Source organism: Mytilus edulis, chromosome 10 (genome assembly GCF_963676685.1).
Source record: "Mytilus edulis chromosome 10, xbMytEdul2.2, whole genome shotgun sequence".
Classification (NCBI taxonomy): domain Eukaryota; kingdom Metazoa; phylum Mollusca; class Bivalvia; order Mytilida; family Mytilidae; genus Mytilus; species Mytilus edulis.
In genome coordinates, this window is record NC_092353.1 from 5,170,822 (window position 1) to 5,192,316 (window position 21,495).

Below are 21,495 nucleotides of genomic sequence, written 5' to 3' on the forward strand. Positions count from 1 at the left end.
TTACTGGTAGGCTAATGTGGATTGGTATGCAGTTGTATAGGCATTAGCACATCTCATTTCCATGGAGAATATTTGACCTTGCCTCGTTAGTCATTTAGTCTATTGACTTTTAAACTTTTGCTTAGTTTACATGTACTGGTTTGTGATATGATCAGAGGAACCACTAGTGTTATAAAGTCAATGGTATTTGGTGTGCCAATTTATTTGCATTTGTAAGTCTCCTTTCCATTGAGATTATATAGTCCAACCCAGGGCTTCCAAAACGGTCATATATTCTGGTCATTTGTATAATGTCCGGTAAAAGTCCGGCTGGGCAAAGCATGAAACGGTCATCTACTTTTTAGTTTTCAAGGCTTTTTCTGTCATTTAAACAATTCATAATAATCTTTTTGACTCAACCTTTTGCCTTTATCATCCACACATTTCCGGTCATAAAAGTGACATGATGATTAATTACTATCAAAACAACATCTACTTCAATACTTCTAATTTTAATCAAGGCTAATTAGTTGTTGGACAGCTGAAATCTACAACTTCAACCCCCTAATCATGGTTCATTGACTGAAAATTAACATAAATTACAAGTAAATGTTGGTGTTTAGCTTTGTTCAAAGAGAATGATTTATGATAATTCAATGTTATTTGATATTCATTGGCACTGCATTATTAACACAATAAAATTCATTTCATCTTCTCTTGATTTTATTGGTAATATCATGAATGATTGCCAGTATATATTGGTGGAGGAAGCTTAAATGTTTAGATAGAAACAATGAACTTTTGTTGGAAAATTGGAAATCCTAATAAAATGCCTGATAAGTGCAGAGCTTGGAGTCTCAACCTCCAAGTTGACATGCTAGTGACACATTACATGGACTACAAAGACCACTCAGCCACCTACAAAACCGTTCTATATATCAAATAAAATTTACCTGTTACTCATTTTGAGTGAAGAAATGTCTCGAGCACAAGTAATGAACATTGATCAATAACCCTTCAAAACTTTATGGTCGGGTTATTCTGAATAGGTGGACAATGACATATTATGACAGTACTAAAGACCATGAAGTTGACATTTTGTGCACAGAGTAAATGAGAAACTGACCTTAGGATTAATAGATAACAATCATTGATAGATTCAAGGTCAAGTGACGCCAGTCATACCGCCAAGGTCTCTTGTGGAGAGTTGTCTGATTGGCAATCATACCACATCTTCTTTAATATATGGACACCTTGCAACCATTCTACAAACCAAATTTAGTTGACTTTTAACTAACATTTTTAAATAGCTATGAACATGAAGTCAAGGACAGATAAACCCTGTCAGACAGACACATTCACTGAACAATTCAATACATCAAATTTAGTTGCTTATGGTAAATGAAAAAAATATGATTTTTCCATTGGTAAAGGGCATAACTCTAGAACAGTAAAAGTGATGGCACCAAAATTTAAACTGGATCTGTATATTGTGGAATAATATAAGCATTGTGTATAAGTTTCATAACATTTGGTTGAGGCAAACTTAAGTTAAGAACGATTTTTCCATTTGTAAAGGGGCATAACTCTAGATCGGGAAAATTGACACCACCAAAATTCAAACTTGATCTGTATTTTTAATGGTAATAAGCATTGTGTAAAAGTTTCATAAAATTTAGTTGAGGGAGACTAAAGTTAGAGAATGGAAACCAACTTTGGAAAGTACGGACATGACGGACGTATGAACAGACAAACAAGGGTAAAACTAATGCCCCCACCACCATGGCTGGGGCATAAAAACAGACTTAAACATAAAAACTTAACATTGAAACTGAAATAAGGTCAGTTTCAACCTAAATCACTGATGCATGAAATGATGCTGAAGTCACTTGAACCCTGTCTGACAGACATATAGACTTAGCAAGGATCCCATATACAAAATACAGTTATTTTATTGCTCATAAGTGAGTACCTCACATGACAAAATAAAATCTCTTTTTTTTTCAAGCAATTGATGAACCGTGAAAATGAGTTTAAGGACAATATGACAAACAGAATTTTCCTATCATAAGGCAGGCATCTGCATACAAGGTGTAAAGCATCTTAGTCAATCTTAGTCACAAGTTTTTTTGTGAAACCACTCCTCATTCTATAAACAATGGACTGGAAATGAACATTCAAATAATAAACAAACACTTTTATTTTAATCTCATTTAAATGCATATAAAAACAATAAACGTGAAAACCACATAAAATATATAAAACTTTTCAAAAAAGATTGTTGTTTTACTGAACACATACATATGTACACATATAAAAAGAATATATGGTTAAATGTAGAGAAGATAAACATGTGATAGCTAATAATAAAACAATTGGGCTGTGTTCTATTGTTGTGCAAAACCCATATGACTAGAATATGACCCCACATATATTGCAAGTAAGAATTTTAGATAAAAATGCATTAATTATTTGCTTTCAAAAGTACATTGAATGAATATCTAACATTAAACCCTTCCACCATTGCACAATTTTCAAACAGTTCATTACATTCAAGATTTAAATTTCATACCATTAAATATTGCTAATGGGAGAAAATAATATCTTTCTTGTAGACAATGGTTTAAAATAAATATATCTCAAAATAAGGAAAATATTTTCACAAGCAAAAGTCAAGGTCAACTGACTGTCCTTTGTCGACATGCACTACATGTTTTCGTTGTTGACCTTGACCCCAACATCCTGCAGTGACAGAGTATGTCCCAGGCTGAACAACTACATGTACGTCTTCTGTTCTTTGTAACTGAAAAATAAACAAAAATTTATTCATTTGGTCTTTAACATATATGTATCTCTCAAAACTGTAAACAGAAAACAAAACAATATTTGATTCTAATGTGTAACAATGGGTGCAATTAGTGGGGGTCTCATAGGGGGTTCAGATCCCGAATCCCGCTTACTGTTTTGTCAGATTCCCGTATCCCGCTTACACTATGTACATAAGCAATTCTTATTTTTTTGTCATTTCCCGGGTCCCACAAGACCTCATTTCCCGTTTTCACGACACAATAATTTGACTTTCCCGTGTCACGCTTACAAAAAATCGGCAATCCCGTGTCACGCTTAGACCCCAATGAGACCCACATTAGTATAAATAGGTGAAATACAAACTGCTTACCCTTCAAAAACAAGTTTTCAGATTCATGTAGTGTTTTGGTGTTTCGATTTTTTTAAATATGGTTGGGTTTATATTAATCAAGTCCAAATGTCCTCCTGAAAAACTGTTTGGATTCAATTTAAAATATTTAAGTTATAAGTAAACATGATGCATGATCATTGATGAGATGGACTAAGAAAAAGATCTGATTACACAAAATGGGTACAATTCGTTGAATCTTTTAAAATTTACAAACTTTTTATATTTGACTATTTAACCTATAATGACTACATACAGGGCTACTGTTCTGTATTTCACTATATCCTGGATTGTGGAATCTTCTACAGTGTTGGGAATCACAATGGTCTCTGTTTGTTTTGTTAGTATCATAGTATTTCTGAAAATAAAATTAAACATAGTTTAGTACATGTAGCATTTATATAGATTATCATGTATCTCTAAAAATGAAATAACAAATAATCTATCATATACATGTAGAGGTTGGAAATTGTTAGTCACAATAATACAACCTGTATGAATGGTAAGTATATTGGTTGGATTGGTGAAATTCTCTTTTCTTTTGTTATTTATAAACAATTTTTGACTAGTTCTACAAATTTTCTAGGCAAGAAAAAGTTGTCAACTCAAATAAATTATCATTTCCCCCCTATTATCAGAGTAGCATGAGAACCAGGCGCGGATCCAGATGGGGGGGTTCCGGGGGTTGGAACCCCCCCTTTTTTTTGGCCGATCAATGCATTTGAATGGGAGCATATAGCTGGAACCCCCCCTTTACTCTGGGTTGGGAACCCCCCCTTTTTAAAATGGCTGGATCCGCCCCCGAGAACCAATTATGGCATACAGTATATAAACAGATAAATGATCTTTCTACTTTCATTGCAGCAAGCTGAAATCCTTTTTAAAGGTTTATACCAGAAACATTACATTTATTTTGGTTCTATCACTAAATAATTTCTGATGTATATAAATCAGTTAATAATAATAATACTTTATTCAGAAGCAATACAGCTTATAAAATATTATTATTAATGGAGCATTTATAATAGCTGTCAAATTCATGTTTACCAATTTGACTAAAATTTTCATATTTGATTTATTACATACATTGTGTACCTGTACTAAAATGTATATCCAAATTATAGGAAAAAAAGAAAAAAAAAACTAATTAACATAAAATGTATCAGCATTGGTTTGTATGTTGTCTAGACACAATCTAGTTATTAAACCATTGAGGTGACCTCGGATGACTGTTGTCAAATGGTCTTATAAGCAATATAAACATGAATAGATAAATTGTGCAATTAGATTATTTTAGATCAGTTTGATTTCATATTATCGGTAAACAATATATTTTAATCATCATTTTACCTGTATAAGAATGAGTTTTACCTGTATAAGAATTAGTTTTACCTGTATGTGAATGAGGTTTTTTGTTGTTAGAACCAGTCAATCATTTGTTTATCCTTGGTTTTACTTTCAATGTTGACACTATTATTCTTTTAAAAACTGAACATGCCATATTCATGCGTAACCCATCTCTAGCTAAGGGGTTATATTGAAGGTCACATAAAAACAGATTCAAAGAGGTTGAATTTCTCTTGCATGTGAATAATTCATCAGCAATGTTTCTTTGCTTATTTACAACAAATTGAACCAAACTGGCTTCTTAAACCAAAATTATTATTCCCTTTCATCATTGTTCATTAATGATTGAAAACTAGAACGAGAATGTGTCCCTAGTACACAGATGCCCCATAGGCACTATCCTTTTCTATGTTCAGTGGACCGTGAAAATGGGGTAAAAACTCTAATTTGGCGTTAATATTAGAAAGATCATATCATAAGGAACATGTGTACTAAGTTTCAAGTTGATTGATCTTAAACTTCATCAAAAACTAACTTGACCAAAAACTTCAACCTGAAGTGGGAGATTGGACACACAGACCAGTAAACATAATTCCAATAAATGGGGCATTAAAAATCATATTCTATTTTTGTTTATATCTTGTAGCTAATACCCCTTTAAAGCATGCTCTCTCTAAAAAAAACACAAGGACTCACCTTACACTGCCTTGAGGTGTGTGACATGAACTGTACAATAGTACTAAAGGCGTCATCTATACTGGTGTATGAGTCTGATTCCTACAAAATCAAGTCAATAAAGGATAAACTTAGTTTTGTGACAAAGGAGTAGGTCAGGTAAGGACCGATTTTGGCCTCAAATTTCAGGTTCATCTGACAAAAGATTTTGACAACTTTTTAAACCCTTATGTGTCTATTTCATTTGAATCAATCAGTTTATGTGAAAGATTTTATAACTGATTTAGTCATTAAAAACGATCCAATTCAAGCTCAAATATGAAAAATCAATCAAATATGCCGAAAAATGTCACTTTTCAGATGGTTTTTGTCAAAAATGAAAGTGGCCGCATCCGTGTTCATCCTAAACATTTATATATGTTATGTATTATAATAAAATGCAGCTTACATTTCAATATTAAGGATGAACACAAATCCGGCCACTTTCGTTTTACACAAAAACCTTCTAAAATTTAACTAAAACGCTAGATTGTGAAGATTTCAGTAATTAAGCATGACTTTATGGTGCTAGTACCCGATATATGTGCATTGTATTGCCAAAAACAGCCCATATTTATGTAGCAGAGGCATTCTACTGTCCAATAAATAACTTAAAGTTTACATTTCAACAATTTTGTAAAAATGCTATATTTTGGGGCCAAAAAGGGTTCTTACTGGACCTACTCCTTTCTTTGAAGCATGTCATGTATGTAATCAATTATTTCAGTTGTTAATGAGAATGTGTTTTCCCCCTTAAATTTAGCCTAATCAGCAATACCTTCCTTTGAAACAAGAATTTTAGAAAGAAAATGTCCATAATTTCATTTTGTCATGTGTTTGATTGTACCATTATGACATTTTTTTTGTTAAAATGTCAAATGTTCTTTTTTCAATTTAAAAGATTTTCAAAAGGTATTGTTCATGGTGAAATATTAGACCACTTAATATTTAATACATTCTGAATTTTTAAGGCAAACTTGATTTGATACATCCTGTCCATTTAAACCAATTTTCATTTTTTTTTGGAAAAAATGACATTCAAACAAGAATGTGTCTCCAGTACACAGATGCCCCATTCGCACTATCATTTTCTATGGTCAGTGGACCATAAAAACAGTGGAAAGTCTCTAATTTGGCATTAAAGCTAGAAAGATCATATCATAGGGAACATGTGTACTAAGTTTCAAGTTGATTGGACGTCAACTTCATCAAAAACTACCTCGACCAAAAACTTTAACCTGAAGCGGGACAGACGGACGGACAAATGGACAAACAAACAGACGAATGAATGAACACACAGACCAGAAACATAATGCCTATAAATGGGGCATAAAAAATATTTTGACAGTGTTTACCTCAATAGGTCTGTGACCTCTTGGTTTATATTCTGGCCAATTAACTTTCCTTGAAGCAGCTCTGAGATAAACATTCTGACCTACTGTTACAGCTCTATGTAATGCATTCTGAGCCCATACATCTCCAACGGGGTACTAAATATAAATGTGTAATATAAAATAACAAATGAAAGTTGTGTTCAAATTTGTAATTATAGATGAAAAATAACAAATGTAAATGTATTACAGCAAAAGTTTGACACAATTGCTTTCCTTAGAAAATGTGGTAGATACATTGTCAGTCGTAAGCAGTTGAGCTAAGGAAGTACTTCTTTAGCTCAGTCGGTATAACTGCCTCGTAGCACAGAGGGCCCTGGTTCTAGTCCTGGTGGAGACAAAGATGATTTTGTATGAAGAATCTTGGCCTCCAGTTATATAAGAATTATAATGTAAATTGACAAGTGGTCTCCCATTGTAGCCAGAATTGGTAACTTTGACGTATTTACAATACAAATATGAATACAGACAATTATAAATGTGTTTAGATATATAATGTCAGAATGTAAAATGACAATTGTAAAAGTGTTAAGATTTATAATGTAAAATGACAAGCTTTCAAGAAGTATTGGGGCCAATGGGCCATGAAACTGTTTGGCAGTATGTTGTTTCAGTTGTACACTACTGTCACCAGTTCAGCCTTGGTCGTTTTTCAATCTGCTTTATAGTTCAGCACTCCATTAACATACTGATAATGTGCTGGGCACTGCTGTCACTATGTCACAATGTGTGGGGTATTTAGTTTTTATTTACCATGTTTACAGTTAAATATATATATATCTAAATAAAAGTTCAGTCATTTTCTTAGTCTTCCATAGGCGGATCCAGCCCCCCCCCCCCCCCTTTTTGTGGGAAAAATTTGTTTGATTATATAGGGAATTACTGAAGCATGACTGGAGCGGCCACAGGTGTGGACACAAAAAAATAAACAAAAAGTAGCCAAATGTCATTTCATATTTTCTTTTTATCATTTGGCTAAAAAAAATTGTGGACACAAGTGTGGAGACAAAAAAAATAAATAAATAGCCAAATGATAAAAAGAAAATATGAAATGACAAATGTAGCCGCACAAGACTCAAGAGACAGATTAATAATTTCGGTCTAGACAAACCGGTACCTCGAATGACCGAATAACAGTTATTATCCAAATAACACTTTGTATTCTTGTAATGACCGAATAACACTTACATTTTTAATATTGGCACACATTGGTGACTTTTAAACTTTGATTATTGAATTAGTATATATTAATGATGTATTTTATAACTTAAAAATGATTAACATGATTAACAAAAAGCAGATAAGTTCATAAAAAACTTTTTAAATTTAGTGTGCACATCGAAAATGGGTGCGAACGGACCTGATACCGGAAATCACAATGGCCCCCATGTTCGATGTACACACTAAATAATAAATTTAAAATGATCTTTATGAAATTATCTGCTATCTGAAATCATTTTCAAGTTATAAAATACATCGATTATATATTATTATTTAATAATCAATGTTTTAAGTGTTATTCGGTCATTTGTGTCATTTGCATGTTTCCAATTGTTTGACCTGTGATTTTTTTCTGTGTCTATTGATTTCTGAAATATGTTTTCGGACAAATTATTATTTTGGTTCATTATAGTTCTATCAATGTTTTGAATGCAAAAATTATAGGTAATCCTATTTATCAGTCAGGGGTGCTACTTGTCCAAGTTATTTTTAATTACTTGAAGAAGTAATATTAAGTAAATTTGTAGGCTACTTATACAAGTGAATTTTAATTACTTGTATAGGTAAAAAAAACATTGGCTGAGTTATGTCCCTTAGACCTTCAAATTTTTTTACTTGTATAAGTAAAAAAGTCATCCTATCTTCCTTTATTGAATTCTCAAGATTTCTTTTCTCTTATATAATTTTAAGTTATCTGCCCTTTGCAGATGTTTTCACTAATCAGAGGCGGATCCAGGGGGTGGTCATCCGGTGCCGGTGACCACCCCCTGGGTTTGCAAAAATGGTGCACCATGTACCAAAAAATGGTGCACCTTGAACATTTTGAAAAATAAATTCGTCGATCAAATCAATTTGTCTATCGTAATCACCAGTCATAAAGTTGTCATTACTTACATTAAGGCTAAATACATGTACCTTGACAGGTATGTTTATACAATGAACATGTAATCATCAATCGCTAATTACTTGGTCGATTTCTTTGATGTTAAGGTGTAAAAATGAAGAGACAGTCCTCAATCTTAGATGTTTTTAGCAGGTAATTTATACTTTTTTTACATTACTTTTATCTAAATTTTTAAAGTTTGTATAATAACTTTTCTCGACCAATAATATTTTTTTTACTGTGATGCCAGAGACATATAATACATGTATATGATGCCAAAATTCAAAAATAATTTTAAAGTTTAAAAGTCACATAAATATTCTATATTGAATTAATACCCCGTTCCATCATCTGTTTGTCTAAAAGTTTCGTTCATTCCAATTTTTTAGTAACTTATACCCTCTTTCCTTCAGGAAACGCCACAAATCAGCCCCCTCTGAAGTACATATATATGTACCAACGACTTGTAATGGACCTAGCATTGATACGAATAAAAGTGATCAGATTAAAGAAACAACCCCCGGCTTGCATATAAGTACAAACGACATTGGTTTTGTAAAACAACCAACACGTAAATTAACAAACGAAGAGAAATTTAATTTGATAAGAAATCATTTCCAACCTGGAATAAACTATAACTTTCCTATACAAAAATATGCAGGAAAGAACAGACTGTTTCAGCTGAATTGGCTAAATCGCTATGATGGGCTAGTGTACTCACCTTCACAAGAAGGAGCTTACTGCATATACTGTGCTCTGTTTGTGGTTGATAGTTTGGGAACATTATCATGCAAACCACTAACAGATTTGGCACATGCAAAGGACTACTGATATTCAAACATGTATTGATAAAGCAATGAATGAACGTATAAAAGCAAACAGAACTGTTTTGAAATCTATATGCAAGTGTGTTTTGCTTTGTGGCAAACAGAATCTTCCTATAAGGGGCCATAAAAAAAAATTTAATTTAAGATTTCAAAAGGTGACCACCCCCTAATAAATTCCTGGATCCGCCCCTGCTAATCATTTAAGTTTAATTTCATGGGCAATGAAAATCCCATTTATCTGTTATCTTCAAAACACTGCTCATTTACAACTTACAAGCCCCCCAAGGAGCAATTTGAAGGCCTTGCGCAATCAGTTTCTTTGTTGAATTAATGAGATGAAACATTGAACTCTAATTTAAAAATATGAGCTAACCTGGGAAAAATCATTAAAGCCCTGATATTACATCTCAAAACTTGAGAATTTTTGTAGGATTGTAAGAAAAATTTACTTGTAAGTAAATTTTTGAGAAAATTAAAGGGAGATTATTTAAACATTATTTATTAACTTATGGTAGCACAATACAAAGATTTTTTTACTTCCAATCACTAACCTTTGAAATGCTGTAACTTTCTTATGAATGCATAGAAAATAACAAAAGAGGTATATACAGATAGATAAAAGATAATTCTTTTAAATGAATGCAATATTTTTATTATGCAATCATTATGTAATCAATTATTATGTAATTAGTTGCAAAATGTGGATAAGTTCACTTGAATGAATTTAGCTCTATCATCTTTTTAACTATACAGAAAATTTTAACGAAATCTTAATCAACACATCATGGGCTTCAAAAGGGTGTCTCAGATTGTCTCTATGGTATTACATTCTCTCATAAATCTCTAATTAGTGTAAACATCCTAACCACATAAAAGAAGATAATGTTTAATTAGGTGTAAAATTTGTTCTATACATTCTATCTGAAATCTGAGACACCCTTTTGTAGATAATGGCCATAAGAACAACATATAATAAAATCGACCCTCTAGGGATACCTATGAAGAAGCTAATTTCATTTGAAAGTGGAAATTTGGTGAAAAATATTTTAGACACAGTTAATATTATAATTGGTTACATAATTGTTGCATAATACTAACATTGCATTAATTTGAAAGAGTAATCTGTTAGCTATCCAAAACCAGAGACATATATTATATGTCTCTGCCAAAACTAACACTTTTATAAATTTTCAAGCATTATTAAGAAAGTTACAGCATTTTAAAACTTGGGAGTTGGAGTTATAAAATCTTTGTATTGTGCTACCTTAAGTGTGTATTTTTTTTTTACTTCTTCAAGTAAATAAAAATACTTGTACAAGTAGTACCCCCGACTGTTTATCAGCGCCTCCCCCTTTTTCTCAAACTGATTCTCTTCTGACACAATACTTTTTTTTCTAGGTAAGGACGAGTCGGTTTCATCATTTAGAGTAACATTGTTTAAAAAATTGATTATTTATGTGTAAGCTTTGTGTTAGATTAGATGTGTTCACCTGCTTCGCCATGTGATGTTTTTAAAAGTTAAAAAAGCATGATGTTTTTGTTTTCAAATTGCAGGAAGTGAAATTAGGCGTTTCTGTCATGCGCATGAAATAGTAATTTTGGCGGTATTTTTTAAAAGTTCACTGACAAAATATGGCCTCCTTTTTTTCTGGCACTATCATAGGTGGATCCAAGTAGGCCCTGAGGGGCACGGCTGCCCTTTTGTTGGATAAAATTTAGTTGGTAAATAATTCTATTTCCGTTGCAGTTGATCCCAATACGTATTTTATCGAAGTTGGCATTATGTCGATTGTTAAGTCAAATGAGTCGAGCATAGCGCATGATGAGAGCGGACGTGAAAATTTTTGCAGAGACAATCCTTCAACATCATTGAAATTTATTGTTTTGTCAAATTGATTTCATGGATAAATACTATTATCCTTAAATCGTATATTTTATCATTTGTATTATATTTTTTTGTTGAGAGAGGTTTCGGCAGATAATTTCAGGTTTGTTTGAGACATGTAGTCAGATGGAATCCATCAGTAGTTTCCATGTGGGAAACTATCAGACCAATCTATTTGATGTTTGAAGGTTTTAGCTGTTCCCCTAATCGATCGGTAGTTTCTTTCCGAGATCCTTATCATAGGATTTTCGGCTTTCCTCTATCAGGAATACAGCTGGGCATTTAGCGGTATCGGTTTGATTCCAAGTATGTCCTCTCCGGTTTCCCGTTCGTTGTCTAGGCATTTGTGCGGCATCCGGGGTGACCGTATCCTTTATTTTGTATATGTTTTTTTATATTATGCATTTTTTTTTTTGAGGATGAGCAAGTCAGGTGAGTGTGTGTGTTTGTATGCTTTATTACATTGTACTTATTGTTTTGGGGAAGGTTAACTTTCTGGTAGTAAGACCCGTCACGGCCAGGCAGTGAAACTGGATAGGCAAATGCTCACATTAAATCTGTACCGATACAGTGTGCTAAATGTCTTCCCTTTTACACCACAACCCAGGGTGGTGCTCCTATTAAAGGAGGGAGATACAGAACATACATTAATTTCTATGTTTCGGACGAAATTTTCAGCCTTAAGGTGGTATAGGAGTTTAAATTTTCGCGCCTTCTGCGCAAGAAGTTGCGCATCTGATATCGACATTCGATCTGTTGTCGTAAATGAAATACTGTTGTAAAGGTGCAATAATTCGATATACCTTTCCTAATATAAGATGTTGTCTTGGTAGAATATACTGATAGGGCAGGAATCCCAGGGCTGGAGTTCACCACAAGTGGGTCGTCTGAGCTCCGGATATATTCTGCGAGGTTGCGCAGTAAATACTAACTGAAGTTCCGGTAACAAATCTGGTTGTGGCAATCACTTTCCGGACATTTACTACATTCCTCCCCGTTTTATTAAAACGTCAGCCATCAATGCTGGCACTAATAACGATATGCTAAAATCCTTCACCGAACCAAAAAACAAATTCATAACTGTCAATCAATCAATAATCTGGTTAAAAGCATATATACAAATTCCTTCATCCTGCATTTAATTTATATTATACAGTTGACTGGCATTCCGAGTTGTCACCCTAGCTATTTCCTCGGAGTGTACGTCAAACATGGATGCGAGCTTCCAGATGATTTCCTTAAGTAGTCCAGGAGATGCCTCATTGTGTCCTTGAGGTTTAAGATAGGGTGAATCGGTCTCCAAAACTAGATCCTCCAACTTCATCTCACAAACGGTTGCTCTATATCCTGGATACTTGTTATCCATGAGTAGGAACGGAGAGATACCAAATTTACCGTTTGGAAACATGGCTTTACATTGTCTGTATTCTTCAGTGTCACCATTAAAACAATGCCAATGTATTGGATGATCTTCCTCTAGGAAATTGGTTAATGAATCCCTGCACATATTCATTATTTTCTTGTCTCCCCTGCAATGAATCACCACAGGAAGATGTTGCCTCTTAGCTAGTTTAAGCTGCTCCTCAAATACGTGGACCTGTTTCTTGAGTTCTTTGCTATTTGGTTTATCAGAGGAGTCTAACCCACATTCTCCAACTGCAATCATTCTGTTCACACAGATTAACATCTCTAAATCGGTAATCCATGAACTCAGTACACTCATCTCCTCCCCCTTCACTATCCGTGGATGTATACCAGCAGTACTTCTTATACGTCGATCTCTCCTGATTTCTCCCATCTCTTCTATTGTTGGCCAGCGTCTTGGGAAGGCATAATTAGCTATCAGATGTCTTATTTGGTATACTGATTCTCCATCTTTCCATTTGTAGATCGGTAAGCCAGAAAATCTGGCTTGTTGTTTCATCTTATCCAAATGGAAATGAGAATCAGTAACCATAATAGCCTTTTGGATACTGCATTGATAGAGGGATATTTCCTTTTCAAATGTAATAAGATTTTCGGCATCCTCAGTTCCTTTTAATAATAAAGCCAAAATTTTCCAATGTACCAAAGAATATATTGCAGATGGAGGAAATACAGCATGAATGACTTCCACATCAAATCTGTTTTTTTTATTGTAGAAATTCAATAAGGGTATATCTGTCCAATGGAATACAGCTGATTGACATTGTTTAAAGACAGCTTCTGTTCGTACATACTCCACCAGATGATCAAGGGTCTTTTTGTCATAGCGCTGGCAAAGTTCCAATAGGAGACCATTCATCAATTCTGTCCATACTGACTGGTACTCTTCTTTGAAAATATTATCAGCAATATTGCAGTTGTGGAGTTCAAGGCAATGATTTTCTAACATCTTGTTCTGACCAAATTGTTTATGGCAAGTCCAACATGCAGTTAGTGGATTAGTGTACCAGGGCAAATGTTGGTGAAATACATGCCTTCTTACATTAGTGAAACGACCTGGACATACCGGACAGAGTCTTGCCTTACTCAGATTCCTACTACTGCCTTTTATCCTGGTATCTTCCTCCAATCTTTCAGGGATTTCACCATCAAATGGACCATAATCAAGCTCATCCTCCATACTTAAAATAAATTAACGAACATGTAAATATATACATAATAATCCTATTTACACTATTTCAAAATATCTACTGTACATAATCATGTAAGTAGGATGGCATTTGTCTTTTGCGCCTACCTACTTGTCCCTGTTTGGACCCATTATCTAATTTGTCTGTATCGCGATTTATATCATCACTATTCGGAAGCAGCGAATTTTGACTCAAGTCATAAGCGAGTGTTGCGTCTAAATCGGACGGGATATCAATAAGTGAATGAAGATCTTTAATAATTATCTGTTCATTATTATAATTGTTTGTCAGAGAATCTGACACCAAGAAGGGATCATTGTTATCAAGATCGTCAGTCAGAGATTCTGACAGAGGATTCAAACCATTTTGAGTATTCTGATTCTCACCACTAAATAAAATATCCAGATATAAATCCTCCAGCTCCATATTAGTGTCTCGCTCCAATTTATTCTCAGCTCGTCCAAGAATATCATTTCTAAGTCTCTGTAACCATAACGGTATTTCTCTGTCAATGCACAGCTTGAGTCTATCATGATGCACGACTTCCTCTCTTTTTCTGTCTTTAATCTTTAGCAATGCTGGAGACTTAACTTCAATGACCACATATGGACCTTTCCATGGAGCTTTTAATTTTGGGGATATCCCTACTTTCCTGGCTGTATCTAATTTTAGTACAATATCTCCTACACAATATTTTCTAAAGTTGAGATTTAAATCATAATCTTGCTTTTGACGTTTTTGCGCAGATTTTAGATTATCTCTGGCGATATCATGAGCGTCCTTTAAAGAATTTCTTAAACTTTGAACATACTTACAAATATCTTGATCTGGAAAACGTTCCTTTATTTGTCCTAAAACCAGATCAATAGGCTGATTTACCTCTCGTCCGAAAACCATAAAATTCGGTGTAAAACCAGTCTGTCGATTCTCTGTTGCTCTGATAGCACCTGCTAGTTGTTGTAGGTGGATATCCCATCTGTTTTGATTCTTCTTTAAGAAACAACGGATTAATTGAGTAATTATTCTATTATATCTCTCCACCTGACCGTTGGAAGCAGGATGGTATGCAGATGTTCTTGTCTTGGAAACTTCAAGAAGATCACATAGTTGTCTAATAACCCTCCCATCTACATTTTTGCCTTGGTCTGTATGTAGCTCCATGGGACAACCGAATCTAGATATAGTGCTATCCATCAAAGCTTTTGCTACCACTTCAGCATTTTGGTTTGGCAAGGGACAACATTCCAACCACTTAGTAAATTGATCTATGATGACCAGAACATACTTATTATTCTGTTGAGTGACTGGCAATGGTCCAAGTATATCCAAATGAATACGTTCAAAGGGAACGCCTGAATGGTACCTACCCAATTCTGCTTTGGCTCTCTTCAAAGGTTTTTTGTATCTATTGCATATATGGCATGTTGAAACATAAAGTTTACAGTCCATTGTCATTCCATACCAGTAAACTGTGTGTCTTAATTTTGCCAAGGTTTTATCTTGTCCTAAATGTCCAGCTGATCGTAAATCATGACAAAGATGAAGCATTTCCTGTCTTAATTTCCTTGGTGTTATAAACAAGAGCCTTGGTGCAACTGCATCATCCCAAAAATAGTAGAGTATACCATTTCTAAACTCAAGTTGAGATTTTGACTGCCACAAATGCCTTACCAATGGACTACTCATCTGTAAGTCTTGTTTTGAAGGAGAGAAATCAGTAGATAACCAGGCAATAACAGTACTCAGATCTATGTCATTTTTTTGTGCGTCTCTTAATTCATTTTCAGTATAAGGCTGTAATATCTTCCCTTTTGTGGATGTGACATCTTTAATGCTTACAGCACGTACGGTTAGTGGTTTAACAAAGTCTACTTCTTCTTCAAATGTGGACCACTGACTCCGGGCTCTTGTACAGTATTTACAACCTCCACATGGAAGATTATTAAGTGGAATACTTGGCAAGTATGAATTGCATTCATTAAGTGTATCTGGGATTCGTGAAAGAGCATCTGCGTTTACATGTTTTTTACCTGGTCTATGTTGAACTAACATGTTATATTGTGATAGTTCCTCAATCCACCGAGCTAGTTGACCTTCAATATTCTTGAAATTTAACAGCCAAGTAAGACTATTATGATCTGTACGGACAACAAACTGGTTACCTAGTAAATAATGTCTATACTGCCTTGTAAAAGTGACAATAGCCAATAACTCCTTTCGAGTTGTGCAATACTTTTTCTGAGCTGGTGTTAAAACCTTACTCGAAAAGCTTATCGTTCTTTCTTTTCCATCTTGTAGTTGGCTAAGTTCAGCACCAATGGTTTTGTCCGAGGCATCAGTATCAAGTATGAAGGTAGCTTCCGGATCAGGATAGGCTAAAACAGAAGAATTTACTAGTGCTATTTTTAGTTGTTCGAAAGCATTTTCCTGTTCTTCAGTCCATACAAACTCTGATTTTCCTCCTGTTAATTTATGCAAAGACACAGCAATTTCAGCATAATTCTTTATGTGTTCCCTGTGGTAGTTTGTGAACCCGAGAAAAGATTCCAGCTCCTTTTTTTTCTTTGGTCTTGGCCAACTTTTTACAGTCTGCATATTCTCCGGATTTACTGAAATACCATCTTTGTTTACAATTTTCCCCAAAAACTTGACTTCTTTTTGAAATAAGAAACATTTGGACGGTTTAAGTTTTAAATTGTAGTACTGAAATCTTTTTAAGATGTGCAGAAGTTTAATCAAATGGTCATCAAAACTGTGGCCTAAAACGATGACATCATCCAAATATGCAAGGCATTCTTTCCATGTCAGACCTTTCAAAACCAACTGAATGACTCGGCTGAAAGTAGCTGGTGAGTTACATAATCCAAAAGGCAGTCGGACATGCTCGAAAAGTCCATATTTCGTGACGAAAGCCGTTTTATGTCGATCTTTCTCATCGATCTCTATTTGCCAATAACCTGCAGCCATGTCCAACGTACTCATGTAGGCACTTCCTCTCAAAGTATCCATACAAGACTCAATCTTTGGCAAAGGAAACACGTCCTTAGTTGTCACTTTATTAAGGGGACGAAAATCAATACAGTACCTCAGACTGCCGTCCTTCTTTCTTACTAAAACAGGACAGGAACACCAATCTGAAATAGAAGGTTTAATAACCCCCTTATCTAACATTTGACTAAGATGTTTTTCTTCTTCATTTTCAAATTTCAGTGGAGTTCTACGCATTTGTTGTTTAATTGCAGCTGCCTCCCCTGTGTGAATTCGATGTTTAATATCCCCATTAAACAATCCCAGATCCATGTCGCCTTTAGAAAAAATATTTTGAAATTCAATGAGTACTTCAGCAATCTTTATGCTACGATCTATGTCAAAATCTTTTACTGTTCGAGTATACAAATCTTTTAGGTGTTCTGGAATCTTAGAATTGAGTTCTTTTAATTTGTTTAGTTTATTTACAGAATTTCCATCTTTTAGTATAGTACGAATTTCTGTGGACGGTTTGACAGAAAATCTGTCACCTTTGAGCGGTTTGACAGAAAATCTGTCACCTTGAGGCGGACTGACAGAAAATCTGTCACCTTGGGAAGGATTGACAGAAAATCTGTCACCTTGGGACGGACTGACAGAAAATCTGTCACCTTGAGGCGGACTGACAGAAAATCTGTCACCTTGGGATGGACCAGCAGAAACCCTGTCACCTACACGTACCTTTTCCAATGTCTCGAAATTACCAGTTGGCGAACTGACAGAAAATCTGTCACTTATGTTTTCTGACGTTTTACACGAATTTGCATTATCGACATTGACAGAAACTCTGTCACTATGTACTTCGGGGTCTTCAGCCAAATCACCCTGATCAGTTACAACATTGTATATCTCCATACCAATACCAAATTTATGACCTCCTTTCAATGTGATAAAAGTGTCTGTGTCATTTCGAAATACAGCCTTCACGGATTCATCCTTAGCAATTAAAGCATTTGGGGACAGAAGACCTTTTAAATTGGATTTCGGCTGAATGATGATATCATCTGCTTGGGGATGATCAATTTCCATATCAACTATTTTTAAACTATGAGGTGGCACAACTGTTTTCTTTTTTATACTAATCCTGTATAAGTTTATTTCTTCTCCCTCGTTCCCAACAAAACAGACCGCTGGTATAGCCTCATTGTTTATGTGGACTGTGTAGTTTGCCATATCAATAACTGCTCCAAATTTCTCCAAGAAATCAATACCCAGAATGATATTATCATTTATGTTAGCAGTTACAAACCTCCATTTTGATTTTAACTTCCCTATTTCGATAGGTATCTCCTCTGTATATCTAGCATCAATTTTAGAATTTTTTCCAGCTCCTCGCAAAACTAAATGTTCCTTTAGTTTAATTGTTGACTGTAAAAGTGGTAAAATTGAAGTACTCAAAACAGATATTTGTGCTGCACTATCTATTACAGCCTTAAATGTTCTTCCTAAAATTTTCATCTCAATGAACAAAGTTTTTGATTTTTTGCTTTTATCAAATGAAAAAATTTCTTGAATCGAAAACTTCTGTTCTTGACCAGACATTTCTGTTGGCGGTTGGCCTGTATCATCTGAAAAGGTCAAGGATTGGCCTACATCCTTGGCCCTGAGTCGTTTAAAGCTTTTGGTGATGGAGATCTATTACGATAGGGAGAACTATTTCTGGGCTTCTTGCAATCCCTACTAAAATGACCTTCTTCCCCGCAATTGTAGCAATTACCTCTTGCAGGACTATTGTACCTTCTTTGTGGCGAAAAAGCTCGATCTGTTCTTTGTGGTGACCTTGACCTCATATTCTGACTTACTATGCTCAATACTTTTTTTACCATGATCTTAGTTTCTAATAAATCATCTTCTGTCTTCTGTAATCTTTTCTCGAACACATTCATCTTATTTGTTCCTTCGTCAGACTTCATAATTGCACGGACTGATGTTTCCTGTGTATCCTCATTCTCATCATTTTGCTCCATAAAAGAAACCCTTTTAATTTCTGCTCTTCGTGTACCCATTATGACTTTTTGATTCGCCACTGCACTTCGTACATATTGTACCGCTTGATCCAGAGCATCTGGATTTTTGTCCATAGCAGTCAAAGCTGCACGCTTGTCTACACAACCTTTAAGAAAAGCATCTGTTGCCAAAGTTTGTACGAAATTATCTGGTGTATCCGGGTAGCCATCGGTAGCCAGCTCCTGTGCTCTTTCTGCAAATTCCTCTAACGATTCCTCTTGCTCTTGCTTAAGATCTTGTAAAAGTCTTCTTACAATGTGTGGCGGTTCCTTTCTACCAAAACGCTCTTCCATTTTCTTGCATAAGCTTTCATAATTAGTTTGTACTAACTTTGGTCTTGAGCTGTAAAATTTCAAAGCTTTATCTCGCAAACATTCAATCAATTTATACAACCTTTGCTCACTCTGCCATTTGCATCTATCAGCTATAGTGCTAAATTGTAGATAATAAGGACGCCAGTCATTTCTGCCATCATATGTTGACATCTTTGGTGCTGTGGGACCACCATAATCTGAGTGTTTATGATCATTAGCATTATATTTTCCTTTCAATAATTGAACAGGACTACTCTTTTCCTCTTTTTCGGCTATTACTTTTTCTACTTTAAGCAAAGTTTCTTTCTGCTGTAGTTGAGTCTGAATTTTCTTTGAATATTCATGTATATCTTTAATCTCTTCATTCTGTGATTTAATCATTTCTTTCATTTGTTCAATTTGTTCCTGTTTTTGTTTTGTATAAACGTCTCTTTGTTGTTCAAACATAAGCCTCTGTTCTTCTATATGTGCTTTACTCTGTTCAGAAATTTTCTCTATTTTTGTTTGAAAAGTCTCTGCCATATCATCTCTGGATTTTTCTACCGACAAAATCTTGTGACGTAATGATTCAATGGTATTTTTCAGGACCTCTTGACCTTCATCAGACTCCTCTGGGTCCTCAAAACAAATTATTTTCTCATTCAACAGTGCAGTCCACAATGATTGTGGTGCTTCTGGAATCTCCTTTAAATTATCTAAATTAAGTAATCCGTCTTCTTCTCTCTTTGCAATTATTGCTAAGGCTCTAGTTTCACCTATCTTTTTAATCGCTTTTAACTGTGTAAAGTTAGCTTTGTTTATATTAATAGGTTTTGCCATTTTATCTTTACGCAATGTTTATAATTATGCGATTTATTAATTACAAAATAACCGTGTAGCGATTTGTCGCGGTCCTGTCAGTAACACTGACACAATAATATAAATATGCAGTTTATTATTTACTGAATAACAATGTAGCGGCTTGTCAGTAACACTGACACAATAATATAAATATGCAGTTTATTATTTACTGAATAACAATGTAGCGGATTGTCAGTAACACTGACACTGTTTTATAACTATGCAATAATTTTTCAGTGATTAGCCGTATTGCGGAGTGTCAGTAAAACTGACACCAGGAATTTTCCAAATTTTCAAAAATTTTCAAAGTAGATATTTCTATGAAAACAAATGGATGTATGGGCAATCGGTTATCAGAAATTCTGATATTAAATTTCCATGATTATTATACTCATGAAATATGTAATGTTCTTTTCTATAGGTACAATAACTGTTTGTTTTCTTTGTTGTGATTTTTCAGTTTTGCCGCCAAAATGTCAGGAAACAATGAATGTCTCGAGTCGATTTAAAGTAAATTCGAACCGACTTCTGACACCAATGTTGTAAAGGTGCAATAATTCGATATACCTTTCCTAATATAAGATGTTGTCTTGGTAGAATATACTGATAGGGCAGGAATCCCAGGGCTGGAGTTCACCACAAGTGGGTCGTCTGAGCTCCGGATATATTCTGCGAGGTTGCGCAGTAAATACTAACTGAAGTTCCGGTAACAAATCTGGTTGTGGCAATCACTTTCCGGACATTTACTACAATACTTTGTACCAAGATGAAAATAAAACATAATTCTCTTCATTATGTCCTTCAATTAATCGGGTTCACTTTTTTTATTGAAAAAAATTCAAATACACATCTTTTTATAATAACATTTGGCAGTGATCACTTCCGGCATGCACGGAAATGCAAAAATGGACACAACAAAAGACGTGGAGATGTTTACATTGCTCAACGGTGAACTGCTTTTTACAATAACTAACTTGCTGCTCAGAAAATATAGAACATGAGCAGCATTTTGGTGTACTATGAGGCAGTTTCACATAAGTCACATACATAGAACGAATCCTCAAACAGTCGTGTTGATCCGTCGACAGAAGAAGAAAAAGGTATAATTTCATGTTTAATGCGACTATCGTAATATCTTTATATGTCGTCTGCCTCCTAGAAATGCCTACCATTAGGAGTGTTAAAGGGCGCTTTTCAACTAAGAAACCTGTAGAAAGAATACATAACTTTATTGAAAGTAGACGAAAAG

The 21,495-nt window shown here is 34.5% G+C and overlaps 2 protein-coding genes across 2 annotated transcripts; both read right to left on the reverse strand.

The window, feature by feature from the left end:
* Positions 1 to 2,161: 2,161 nt before the first annotated feature.
* Positions 2,162 to 11,136, reverse strand: LOC139493203 (A-kinase-interacting protein 1-like). Its single transcript, XM_071281406.1, has 5 exons — positions 11,049 to 11,136; positions 6,592 to 6,726; positions 5,219 to 5,299; positions 3,432 to 3,533; positions 2,162 to 2,782 (listed from the first exon to the last, which is right to left on the reverse strand). The coding sequence occupies exons 1-5, from the start codon at positions 11,058 to 11,060 to the stop codon at positions 2,639 to 2,641; spliced, it is 474 nt and encodes a 157-aa protein (XP_071137507.1). The 5' UTR covers positions 11,061 to 11,136; the 3' UTR covers positions 2,162 to 2,638.
* A 7,538-nt stretch (positions 11,137 to 18,674) lies between these two features.
* On the reverse strand, positions 18,675 to 20,225 carry LOC139492281 (cilia- and flagella-associated protein 45-like). The gene has a single exon (XM_071280500.1). It carries the CDS (start codon positions 20,223 to 20,225, stop codon positions 18,675 to 18,677), a length of 1,551 nt encoding a protein of 516 aa, XP_071136601.1.
* Between the last annotated feature and the right edge of the window lie 1,270 nt (positions 20,226 to 21,495).